The 12,585-nt window shown below is 40.4% G+C and overlaps 1 protein-coding gene across 1 annotated transcript; it reads right to left on the reverse strand.

Moving 5' to 3' along the window:
- Positions 1-548: 548 nt before the first annotated feature.
- On the reverse strand, positions 549-10,245 carry LOC142367368 (chitin synthase chs-2-like). Its single transcript, XM_075449339.1, has 20 exons — positions 10,211-10,245; positions 9,556-9,691; positions 9,129-9,317; positions 8,114-8,993; positions 7,658-7,841; positions 7,257-7,355; positions 6,772-6,933; positions 6,515-6,689; positions 6,332-6,433; positions 6,084-6,219; positions 5,793-5,993; positions 4,807-4,922; positions 4,197-4,365; positions 3,936-4,115; positions 3,540-3,818; positions 1,723-1,787; positions 1,290-1,400; positions 1,000-1,211; positions 817-898; positions 549-656 (listed from the first exon to the last, which is right to left on the reverse strand). Exons 1-20 carry the CDS (start codon positions 10,243-10,245, stop codon positions 549-551), a joined length of 3,621 nt encoding a protein of 1,206 aa, XP_075305454.1.
- Positions 10,246-12,585: the final 2,340 nt, after the last annotated feature.

A 12,585-nucleotide genomic window follows, 5' to 3' on the forward strand; every position in this document is an offset into this window, starting at 1 on the left:
GTTATATTTATTTTTAAAAAATCCCAGAGGTAAGACTTCCCTGATTTCTGAATATTCAAGTATTGATCTTCCAGGCATCTTAATAGATTTTTCTTCTTGTCTCATCAGTTAAAGACCTTCATTCATTTGCTTGTGACTGTAGATTCACAGTAATATTAATTATACATTAAAACAAACATGCAAACAGTGCATTAAATACAGGAGGACCAAACTCAAACCAAAGATACAGTGTAAATCAACATTTCAGATCATCCGTAACCGAACAGAACAAACAACGATACATTATTGACATGATGTTATTGAGGCGTTTTCATTTGAGGACAGACTTTTCTGAATATGTGTGATAAATTGATTAAAAATCTATATGAATTACACTTGGCGAAATGTAAACAATTCATAAATACATAGAACAAAGCTTAGACAAATATTGCACATGTCAAGAGTTATTGCTATCAAAAATAAAAAGAGAATATATATAAAACTTAAAACCTAGTAATATATGTTTTAAACTATCCTGCAATCTCACAAACAGTGAATTCCTTCTAAGTTTACACCAGAGTCCCTCCGTGTGGATCTGTGTAGAATGACTCTTCGTCACTTTCGTCCTCCTCTTCCTCCGACATGTAGCTCGAGTCTGTGTTGGAGGTCGAGTCATCCTGGGAAGAGGGTGAATGAACATTAGAGCATTAAAATGTCACGGCTTTTGAACACATCTGGGAGGTGATTGAAGCACTTTTTTTTAGAGTTCGAATGCAGCCAAATTAAGTTGCAACTGGAATTGAGTCAAAACAGGAATTGAATAGAAATTGTGAATACCTGTAAGGCTGTTTTATCTTCACCTTTCTGTCGTTTGGGCTCAGTGTCAAGAAAAGCTACGTAGTGGATGAGGGTGTAGACTCTAGATGAAACACAACACGAAATAGTGAGATTCTTCTTCTTTTTTTAAACCTGTAGAATGAAAACACTGTGGAGAAAAAGCGATTTGATGAAAGAGCTCACCTGTGGTAAAACATGCCAACAAACTGCAAGAAAACCGACACAGCAAATCCCAGAATGAACATGAAGCCCAGGGGCTCGATTTGGATGTTTTCCCCGGTCCCATTCAGGCTGAGGTCATATTTTTCGATGGGGATGGAGAAGGTTTCAAAGACCTCGAATATGAAGGCTGATACAAGCCACAGGGCGTTCACGAAGAAGAAAGAGAAGGTGATCTGTGTAGAGATAAACATCAGATTGACTCTACACGTTTCCTTAAAGAGATGTTACATATTTTAGATCCAAACACTTACCTTGTTTCTCAGTTCTCGGAGGTCATTTTGCATCTTTTTCTGCTCCTCCTTGTCATTTGGCAGAGGTTGAAGGTATTTCTCCTGCAATTCTTTCCAGAAGTTTTCCTCCTCCTGCAGGGAAATTAAAAAAAAAAAAAAGTGTATTTCTTACTAGAAGTCATAGAGCATAAGTCAAACTTTGATCTGTAATGATTTATGTATATGATGTGCAGTATTATGAATTACAGTTTTTGTTTGACATTTCTAGTATTTGTACAAGTTAGGAAACTTGTCAATAGAAAAAAACTATTGAAATGAAAAAAGAAAAGTGGTGGTTAAAAGTGTTAACATCAAACTTTGTTCCATGAATCGAATAGAGATGATAGTCAATGCAATTTGTCACTGAAAAACTCAATTTCCCATTCAACGGATTATGAATTTGACAGTTATTCACCTCATTGAGAGATTCCTCCTGCAGCTTTATGTCACTGGACAAATTCTGCAGTTCTGTTACCCAGCCTGGAGAATAGCAGATAAACATTACATAACATCATATTTTCATGTGTTGTCATTTTTTTACTATAAGAGAAAAGTATTTCTTTTGCACTTACATTGTGTATGTGGATCACAAATTGGCTCCAGTTGCCTTAAAAGAGGATCAGAACATTTATAAATATGATCTCGCTTTGCATTTAAGTTCATTTACTATGTTCAGCACATACCGCTGTTCCTCTTCTGGGATGTCGTCCACAATAGTGTTTTGGGGTTGAGGTTCAGTCTGTGTGGGCTCTGGGGTCATGTTCTCTTGTTCGTCTTGAGACTTCCCACTGGACTTATCACAACATTTAACGCATGAGAAGAAACGCTGGAAGAAGCTTCTGGCTGTAAGTGCAAAGGTGTGAAAGTGAACTTCAGTTCAGTCAGCACAAACATTTGTCACACCCAGGGAATGGAGGACGCAGGAGCAGGAGATGTTGTATCCAAGAGCTTTTATTTTAGGAGCAGAAGTTCTCAAGTCTCTCCAGAGAGGGAAACAAAACAGGCTATAGAAATATTAATATATATATATATATTTCTCCCAAAATGAGAGAAGTATATCTATGAAAACTTATCAGGAAAATCAAAATCCCTCCACTATGCGGAGCAACAAACAAAAGTTCTATCAAACTTTAACTTTAACTAAATGTCACTCCTGCTACGGAGCAAAAAATAACCTCTCCTAAAAAACGGAGGCACTACTCTATGAAAATTTATAAAACAAAACTCACTCCAACTGGGAGGAAAAAACGAGAATGCTATGAAAAGAAACTTACACTGTTACTTTAACAGGACTACTTTATCAAACTTTAACAAGAACAAAAAAATCTCTCTTGACGAGGAAATAGCGAAAGGCAAACTTGGAACGTGGCTGTGGTCAGGCTTGGAAAAAGGCGAGAGTGATGCACATGAGACGAACAGATACAACACACTGGCACAAGACGGGGGGAGACGCATACTCTTAGGCCCCGTTTACACGATAGGAAGACGCAGGTATTTTCCTGCGGTTTGGCCTCTCATTTACACCAAAACCCCGTTTTTATCACAGAAAACGATTATTTCTAAAACCTCCGGCCAAAGTGGAGATTTCTGATAACGCCGGTTATGTGTTGCCGTGTCAACTAGGAGAAACGGCGTTTTAGGTTCTTAAACGTCACATTATGCGCCAGAAAATGCTTAACGTCATGCGAGCGCCTTATGTTTACAGTTTGTTTGGCTACTGATCAGGATTATCACATATGATGTTAAAGTTCTACTAATTTTTACGTTTGTGCAAACGATTCTGGCCTTATTGCATTTGCAACAACTGCTCTACATGGAGGAGCAGAGGCGAAGGATTGCACGCTCAGCCGCCAATAGGTTTGGCATAGTTATTATGGCGCTTGACGGCGTATTTATGCGGGTTGATGTAAATGACAAGTTTTTTGAAAACGATGTTGTGTGCACGATGTTATTATTGAAAAGGGGGGGGGTATTTCTTTCTCTAAATACCCGGCTATGTGTAAATGTGGCCTTATGCACACAGGGATAATAGGGAATAGGTGGAATCATTCATACGACAATCAGACTGGAGCACGAGAGGAAGGGCAAGTGACCTGAAACGAGAGGGAGAGTTAACATTTCAAAATAAAACAGGAAATGACCAGACATGACATGAGACGAGACAAAAACCCACTTGACAACATTAATACTGGTCTCAAGCAAAACCAATATAAAAACCAATGTGTAGCCTACCTTTCTGTTTCGGTGTTTGCTGGGAGGTGGCTGGAGGAGCGGCAGCCCCATCAGCAGGCTTTGTCTCCCTGGTGCCCCAAGAGATACTGTTCATGTTGGCCATGGAGTAGATGGTGAGCAGAAGGTAGGCGCTGGGGATGCAGAGGATGTAGAGAAAGCCGTAGAACACTAGAGAAATTTCCTGAGGATGCATCACTGCAGTGACAATGTAGATGATGGACATGATGACGACAAAGAGGCTGCTGGGTGTCAGAATGGTTTCATCCCTCACCATTGAGCCTGGTAGAAGACAAACGTAAGGCGTAGGTTTTTCAGAGCTAATTCATTTCAAGCATCTAGTATCTTGATATGTGCCTGCCTAAAGTTGTTGCGAACACCTGTGTGAACATAACTTACCGATAATAGACATCGTCACTATCAACATAAGGAATGCATACATGACACTCAAGACTGCTGCAATTGTGATCTGAGTATCTGTCTTCAGCTTAAAACAAAGACCCAGGTAGACGGCAGGAGGGATCACAGCTAAAATGAGAGCAGCAGCAGAGTCAATCTCCAGGACGAAGGTCAAACTACCTGCACGACACAGAAGAAAGGGAAGTTGTTCTCTGCTTCAGACAAAAACAGTCCAATTACATAAACACAAATAATACAAACCTGCAGCCATGAGGCAGATGGTGGCAGGTGCTAGGACAGCTGAGACGATCGCAAACAGCTGGTACAACATGAAGGGTTTGGACATGGACGGGTTCCTCTTGGAAATAACGGTTGAGGAGCCCAGGATATCCACCACATTTGCCATCGTTGATGGTCCCCATCGCTTGCGCTGAAAATAAAAAATAAGCTTAAGTCAGTAAGTTCACATGCACAGATGTCAAGTAATGTTTAGAGTTTGACCTGGTCATTTAACTGACTGCCATCCTTGTTCCAGTATAAAGGCACAAGGGGGGTCCACAACACTGCAAACTGTGTGAGAAAACATTCAAGACAGTCTGCTGCTTCTAACTTTCACCATGGAAGACATATATGTAAGTACAGCTGAATTAACCGCACAAAAGATGTGCTGTAAAGTTACTTGAATGGTGATTTTGTCAGATGAGGCTGCGGTCATTAGGTCAGGACTAACAGAAGAATATGTCTATTTCTAGTGTCATGTAAACATGATATTTGGATAAACTTATACCCAATCTATTCTAAATATTTGGAAGCGAACATGTGACTTTGCCACAGTAGTACAAAAAAGGTTGTGTTGATCTCCTGTACTCACCTGGTTATACAGTTCTTTAAAGTCCTGTGGTGCATTGGTGTAGGCATCAGACGCTGCGTTGTACTCCACTCTCCAGCCCTGCTTCAGCAGCAGAGTGCACAGCCAGCGGTCCTCACCTGCAGAGAGCAGAAAATGTATTTAGATGTTAAAATATAAAAGCCATCACATAATACTCATTCCAGAAACATTCCAAAGCACAGATAGATTAAATACATAAAGATTAGAAATATAAAGGCGTAAGAAACAAAAAGGGAAAGTACAGGTTTGTGAGATAGTTTTATATGTAGGTTGACTTAAAGGGATAGTTCGCCTCTTTTGAAATGAAGCTGTATGACATCCCATATTAGCATTATCATTTATGAACATTTTCTTACCCCCTGCTGCGTCCTGTGAGCCGAGTTCCAGCCTCGTTTTGGCGTTGACGAAGGTAGTCCGGCTAGTTTGCTAGGGTCCCGAAAATAAAGAGTCTTGCTTCTCAAAACAATATGCGTTCAAAAGAGTAATACATTTGCATCACAAAATCCTCCCTTCAGAAAAAGTCAGACCTCACATCGCTTGGCGCTATTTTCTCTCCCTTCATATTAATGTGTTCAGCCACCTAGCGATAGCCGCACCTGTTACGGTGTTTACTGCTCGCTCTGCTCTTCGGTCTGCACGGTCTACACAGCAGGCAGTGATATGAAGGGAGAGAGAAATTGCGCCTAGCGATGTGAGGTCTGACTTTTTCTGGAGGGAGGATTTTGTAATGCAAATGTATTACTCTTTTGAACGCATATTGTTTTGAGAAGCAAAACGCTTTATTTTCGGGACCCCAGCCAACTAGCCGGACTACCTTCGTCAACGCCAAAACGAGGCTGAAACTCGGCTCACAGGACGCAGCAGGGGGTAAATCAATGTTCATAAATGATGTTGCTAATATGGGATGTCATACAGCTTCATATCAAAAGAGGCAAACTATCCCTTTAATGTCCAACAATCCCCACTACCTTGGTCATACTGGATGTAGTGGCTGGCCTGCATGGACTTGGTGGAAAATTTCTTCATCACGTTGTCGTCCATTAGCGCCTCTGCTCTGAACAGACTGAAGCAGCCAGGACTGCACAGGACGCAGCCAAACACATGCTCAGCTGTCTTCTGCAGCCAGTGGCTGACCGCATACTCAAACTTCTGGAACCAAACTGCGGGACCTGCAGAAGAAATAAAAAAAAAAAAGCTATTATAACCTCAACAGGGGCTCCTCTCAGCTCAGTGCATCACCTTTATCTCTTTGTGCCGACCTGATCCAGTGGGGTGAATCCTGCCGCACGCTGCCCCAACACGAGGGTACATTTTCAGACGATCCATGAGCAGCATCACAGCAGCGGGCTGAAAGTCTGTGTCCCCATCTAAAGCCAGGACGTAGGTGTTCTGCTTCTCTTTCTGTAGAAATAGGTGCAGTTTGCTTTGTTTTGCATTCGTGACACGGGCAGTTCACTGAGAAATGTTCGCATGGATGTTCAAGCTCATCAAGTCTGTCTCATTTCACCTGGATCTCTGCTCTTAGAGTCTTCTCTTCCTCTCCCAGCTGCCTGCGACTGTAATATTTGGTCATGAGTTTCCAGCCCAGGAGATAGTAAAGGTACATAACCTGAAAAACGACGTGAAAATGACGACATCTAATGTTTCTGCAAGATTGAAGTATTTAAATATTCCTCGGGATCTTTCCTACCTGCGACCATCTCTTCTTGTGGCGAATCAGGTCTTTATCCTTGAAGTGAACTATTATGTTGTTCCCGTGAGGCATGGTGACGACAAGACGACCTCCATATGGTGTCCTTATGACCCTCTGATCAGGGATTTGCTGCTGTATTCCGAATAACTTTTTGTCTATGTTCTTGAAGATGCTGGTGACAGAGGATAAGAGCCGTTCGTCTCAGCTGGTGAGCCAAATATCACTGCCATCAGAAATACATAATAATCACTTACCCATAAACCTCTGTGATGATAACCACAAGGGTTTTTGCATATTCGTTGAGGTGACGTTCCTGACTTCCTTTCGCATTTTCAAATGCGTCATCAAAGTAGATATGGGCTTCGAAGGTGAAGTCGTTGACCTTGGGCTCTATCTTTGGTCTGTACTTGTCCAGTCTTCAGGGATCAGATAAACATAGTGAGGAAATCCACTTTTTATCCATTATTTAATCTTAATTCCAAGGTTCAAATACACATAGGCTGAGAGAGGCTGAGCTTGAATTTGTTTCAGTTTTTTTTAACCATTATCACAAATTCACAAGTTAATTATGTCAACATAACAAGGTTGTTGTTGTTGTTGTTGTTGTTGTTGTTGTTGTTGTTGTGATATTGGATGGATGCATGCAAAGCCCCTTGTGTCTTCTGTACATAAACTCTTCACTGTTATCATTATTGAAGAGTGTTCTAATGTGAGGTATTAAAAGAGTCAGGGTACTCACCTGAATATTGAGATCATGATGTTCATCATCTCCTCGTAGGTCTCGTGCCACATGGTCGCACACAGATACACCGTGTTAGTGGTGGCTAATTCCTTAAAACTTGATGTAAAAAGATTTCCAAACATGAAAAACATACTTCTTTTCTAAGCAAGTAAGTAGAATTTTATAATATAGAACTTTTCAAGAGCAAATGTCAGAAAGTGTTTCACAAAGATAAAAATTTAAAAAAAGATAGTGATAAAAAACGAATTTCCTCATCAGGATTTTATATTTGTGTATTTGTGTGCGTATAGCATAAAGACGAGGTGATTCAAGCAAGAGTCTAAAGTCAAACCGATGAACAGAAGAGCCAAAAGAACCCAATGGAAGAGCTGTTCCACACATGCTTAACACACACTTACTGGTTCCTCTTGTCTTTGGTCTGGATGTGGTATCGGGTGTTGAGGAGCAGGGATTGCTCGATAAAGGCTCCCTCGTACAGCCTCCTGACGAACAGGTCCTGTGTCTTCTGGATGCGATAGATGTTGAGGTGCCAAACATAGAGAGTGGATAAAACGAAACCTATCCACCAGGATACAGCTGCACCTGAGAGATGTAGAAGAGAAACGTTTTTGTCTTGAGAAGACCACAAAGCACTTCTGCTTTGGCATATCATGGGATGTTTACAAGTATAGCAATAGAAAAGGTTAATTGCTATTGATAGCAAAACGTTAATTGGCGTACAAGAAAGCATTAAGGCTGGCAGATGTGTAGGACAGGTTTCTGAGGCTCTAAATTCTTACCTAAATGCAGACAAACTTGTATGTGCACTGATCTAGTGCTCCTACTTTACATGACACATAATTGTATTAGTTTACCTGTCAACAGGCCAATGTCGGTGATCTTGGACATATCCAGGAAGCACAGAGTTTGTGTAACATCCAAAACCAGATGTGGGAACACACTACCGTTCAGGGTTTGGTTCCTTCCCTCCACAGCTACACTACAGTAGCTGGTGAAGTTGATGCTTTCAGTCATGTTCAGACTTGTTCTGTAGTCCTGGTAGTAAACAATGACAGGGATGATGAGCAAAGCCATTACAGCCAGGGAGGCCAGGTACAAAGGCAGGACGAAGCATCGCCGCATGGCGTGCATCTTGCAGGCTACCAATGCAAACCAATGGCAGAGTGCTGAGGAGATCAGCTGGACCCCAACGATGATGCCTATGATCCTCGCCTCTCGGCTCGGGATGGATGTCACAGTGTCCCAGTCCATTTCGGCCAGGGGGACGTAGGCTCCGAGCACACATGCAGTCACCACAATCCTGAACAGGCTGGAGAGGATGTTTAGCATGTTCTGGCACTTTGTCATGTCTTTTAACAGGTTCTTGAGGAAGTTGGATCTGTCATTCTCACAGATCAGTCTAAAGTAATTCTCCCACCAGTTGAAAGACATCAAGACAGACGCTCCAACAGCTAAACCTACCCAAATGCCCATCTTGATATCTGTGGGGTCTTTCGTGATGTATAAAACAAGGAACAGAACATAACCGAGCAAAATGAGGATGAGTGCGATGATGGAAGGCAGCAGGAAGCGGTTCATTGCCTTGGCAGTGCACTGAGCGACTATTTGTAGGAGCGAAGAGAGGACAGCGACACCGTTCAGGATTGTCACATTGGTCACAATGTCCAGGTGTGGCATTGCGACAATGGTGAGAACTGCTACACCGGCAGACACCAGAAGCTCGGAAAACAAAACCTGAAGAAGAAGCAGATGAGCAGATACAATTCTATGATGATTTGGCAAAGAAGAGAAGAAAGTATTCTGCAATGCTTAGACTTTAGCATCAGTCTGAGATGAGTAAAAGTAAAGAAACGTTAATTCATGTCTTACTAAGGCTGTAGTTGTTAATCTTGGCAGCTTTGATGTTTTGTAGCATGCTTTCCAGATGCTTTTGAGGAACACAAGGACACTGGGTGCAAAAAGGGTGCAGCCAATACAGAGCAGGGCGAGGGGTTTCTGATCAGACGAGAGGGTCTTTGTGCCATCATGGGACAAGGTGATGAGGAGAAGGAAAGATGTCTGGAAAGGAGAAGATGCACAACACAGATGGAGGTAGATATAAAGTCAGCAGCTGCTCTGTAGACAATAAATGGTTCTTGAGTATTTGTATTTATCAAACCAAATTTAAATTGAATAACTTTGGACTGGTTAAAAATATATTTCTCAGATTCTTTAGTTGTTTTTTTAACCATTTCTGTTCAAATTCACGGCATCAACGTCATATAAGTATAAAAATGAATGGATAAAAGGAGCTCACCTTGCTGCAAAGAGCCAATCCAAACACAATGATAGCCACTACAAATAAAGTGAGGATCCTGAGTAGTTTGATCATTTTCCAGGGCGTTCGTTCATCTTCAATGACCGGGACCTCCCTACAGGTGTCCCACGGCCTCCTGAGAAAAGACAGAAAGTGTCACGAAGGACGATGGGAGAAAGAAGTATCTGCACAACATCCAAGAACACATCACTACCAATAATTGGAATAATTTTTCAGCTTATTCAGTAAAAATATGTATGTTTCTCTGAACAGATCATAGATAGATATAGATATCTGAAGCTCAAACACAAAAAAATCTGACCCGACAAGCAAAATGACAGAGAAAAAAAGCAAACATTTAAAGACCTTTAGCCACATTTTATAACTGTGTAATTTTACAGATAGTTTTATTAGTTTATTTTTGGGTATTTCAAAAGTAATTGAAAAAGTTAAAAATATGTTAATAACTGCAAATACTCATTATTAAGTTATAAATTATAAGTTGGAACAACTGATTACCTAAAAAGTCTTTAATAATTAATAATTAGTCTTTAATATTAAGTCTGATTAAATAAACTGATTTTGGCAATAACTGTATAATACCTTCTATTACTAGCAATATAAAAAAGCCTATTCTGTTCATGCCTTTACTTACTTGAGCTCTCGTTCTAGTTCTCCATCCCCTTCCATGGTGATTGGCATTAAGTTGCCGTTTGTTGGCCCATTTATATAAAGATGCTGGTATATGACTCATATTCAGGCCCGCATACAGTAGTCGTAAAACTGGTTAGGCAGGATTGTGTTGGATGTAGATCTGGGATGTTTTAAAAAGTTGCGAGATAAAGTATAAAACTACTTTATTTCATAAAAGTATGTTTTTCAGGTTAGTACTCAAGGCACTTCAAAGAAACGGTCCAATTTAGGCCAATTACGAAACAACTTATTGAAATATAGTCATTATCCAGTGAAATCAAATTCCTTAAATTCAAAATTAGCCCATTTGATACAAAGACAATAAAAAAAATTAAAAAAAGATGCCCGGGTAAGAAAACTAACAGATCACATTAAAACTGCTCTTCAGTGCAATCTCCCATCCTGAGCATTCACAAGGCGAACCTCCACCTCCAGCAGAACCAGACAGAACCAGGAAGGACGCCCATCTGCCCCGACCGGCTGGGACAGGAAAGAGGGGACAATTATCAAGATGGAGCTTTATGTGCGAGGAGAATAATTTTAAATTCTATTCTGAATTTAACAGGGAGCCAATGAAGAGAAGCTAAAACTGGAGAAATATGATCTGTGCTGTTAGTTCTCATCAGAACTCTGGCTGCAGCATTTTGGATGAGCTGGAGGCTTTTCAGAGAATTTGTGGGACAGTCCGATAATAAAGAATTACAGTAGTTCAGTACTAAAGTAACAAATGAATAGAGCAGTTTTTCTGCAATAGGATTTTCCTGATTTTTGCAATATTACGAAAGGTAAAAGAAAGCGGTCCGAGAAACCTGTTTTATATGTGAGTCAAAGGACAGATTCTGGTCAAAAATAACTCCAAGGTGCCTCACTGCAGTACACAGTAAGCTAATGTTCAAATCGTTAAAGAACTTTTATTTTTAAGCGTAAGATGTCTGTAAACTTCGTTGCCTCACAGCAAAAGGGTTCCAGGTTCAACTCCCGGCTGGGGCCTTTCTGTGTGGAGTTTGCATGTTCTCCCAGTGTATGTGTGGGTTTTCTCCGGGTACTCCGGCTTCCTCCCACTGTCCAAAAAACATGCATGTTAGTGTAGTAGATAAGAGGGATGGTCGCCGAGCCGATGTGGAGATGAGTGATGAAGAACTCTACCTGTCCAGGATGTACCTCGCCACTCGCCCGATGTGGCTCCATCCCCCCCGCGACCCGACCGATGGATAAGCGGGTATAAAAAATGGATGGATGGATGTCTGTAAACTGTAAACCATGCATGCTGGTTGGAAAGCACCTTTTCTTCTTAACATGAGCTTTAATTTGGGAACAGTGTTTTCTGTGTTTCAGAACAGCCATCGATGTTTGTTGCATGTCGGAAAATTGAAAAAAAGTTACAAATTAATTTTCATGTTGAAATTGCATTTTTTTTTTCTCAGTAAATAAAACAGGAATTGGGCAAAGCATTGAGGAACAACCTTGAATTTATACTGGATCATGCAGGAGGGGAGAAAACCTTTTAACCCATTGTTGGGTAGTTTACACTCATGCTAAAAGTAAACTTGAAAAAACTTCTCACTCAACTATGTAGTTTACCATGAATCAGAAATCTGTCACATAAGACCCAGAGAAAAGGGGCATTGTTTTTCGTGACCTGGAGCTTTAGTTTTTAGTTTCAACAGGAAATGCAAAAGAATGATTGAAATATGCTGTTGAAATATGAAACGCCCCGTTTTATATAACAGCAGTTTGCTTCCTGCTATATAGTTTACCAAAAGGGTGGAAGCTGGGTGGTACGATTCTCCTGAAATAAACTTTATCTAACAGCATGAATATCTAAACATGATGAAAGATTTATTTTTTTACCCTTTTTTAAACAGAACTATCACCTCTGATGTGAACGTTGAAATTTTTGGGGGAAATATATCATTTCTGTCTGAATATTTAGTCACAGGCAGAGTAGAGGATAAGAGAAGCATTTCCTAATGTGAAATATTTTGTTAAATTGATGATTTTGATCTTTTTTTATCTGTAAAATGTAAAATAATAATTCTATTATCTATCAAACTACTGAATCCCTATAAAGTCTAGAAAAATACATGTGACATCAGGTTGTCAGGTTGCATTGTTAATGCTGGCTCTTTGTTAAAATGTTTTAATCAACAATGCATTTTACCTGAAACCAAAAAAAACATAATAACGAGTTTTGGCTCAACAATGACACTCAAGTCGTTAAAAAAATCTTGTGGAAAATACGAATGAATTGAAACACACTGACCCTTAAAAACAAAAACCCGAGTTCAACAAAACTGTTTAAGGTAACGAATACTGTCTGAATGGATCCCAGTCACA

The sequence above is a fragment of the Odontesthes bonariensis genome, chromosome 18 (genome assembly GCF_027942865.1).
Source record: "Odontesthes bonariensis isolate fOdoBon6 chromosome 18, fOdoBon6.hap1, whole genome shotgun sequence".
Lineage (NCBI taxonomy): Eukaryota > Metazoa > Chordata > Actinopteri > Atheriniformes > Atherinopsidae > Odontesthes > Odontesthes bonariensis.

Bases quoted from the DNA above. Each gene is read 5' to 3' on its own strand.
- LOC142367368 (XM_075449339.1), bottom strand. From the start codon at position 10,245: ATGGAAGGGGATGGAGAACTAGAACGAGAGCTCAA. The intron at 6,690-6,771 runs GTAAGTGATTAT...CTCTGTCACCAG, and splicing joins ATCATCACAGAGGTTTATGG to CATCTTCAAGAACATAGACA. The intron at 4,366-4,806 runs GTGAGTACAGGA...TTTTATTTTCAG, and splicing joins TTAAAGAACTGTATAACCAG to CGCAAGCGATGGGGACCATC.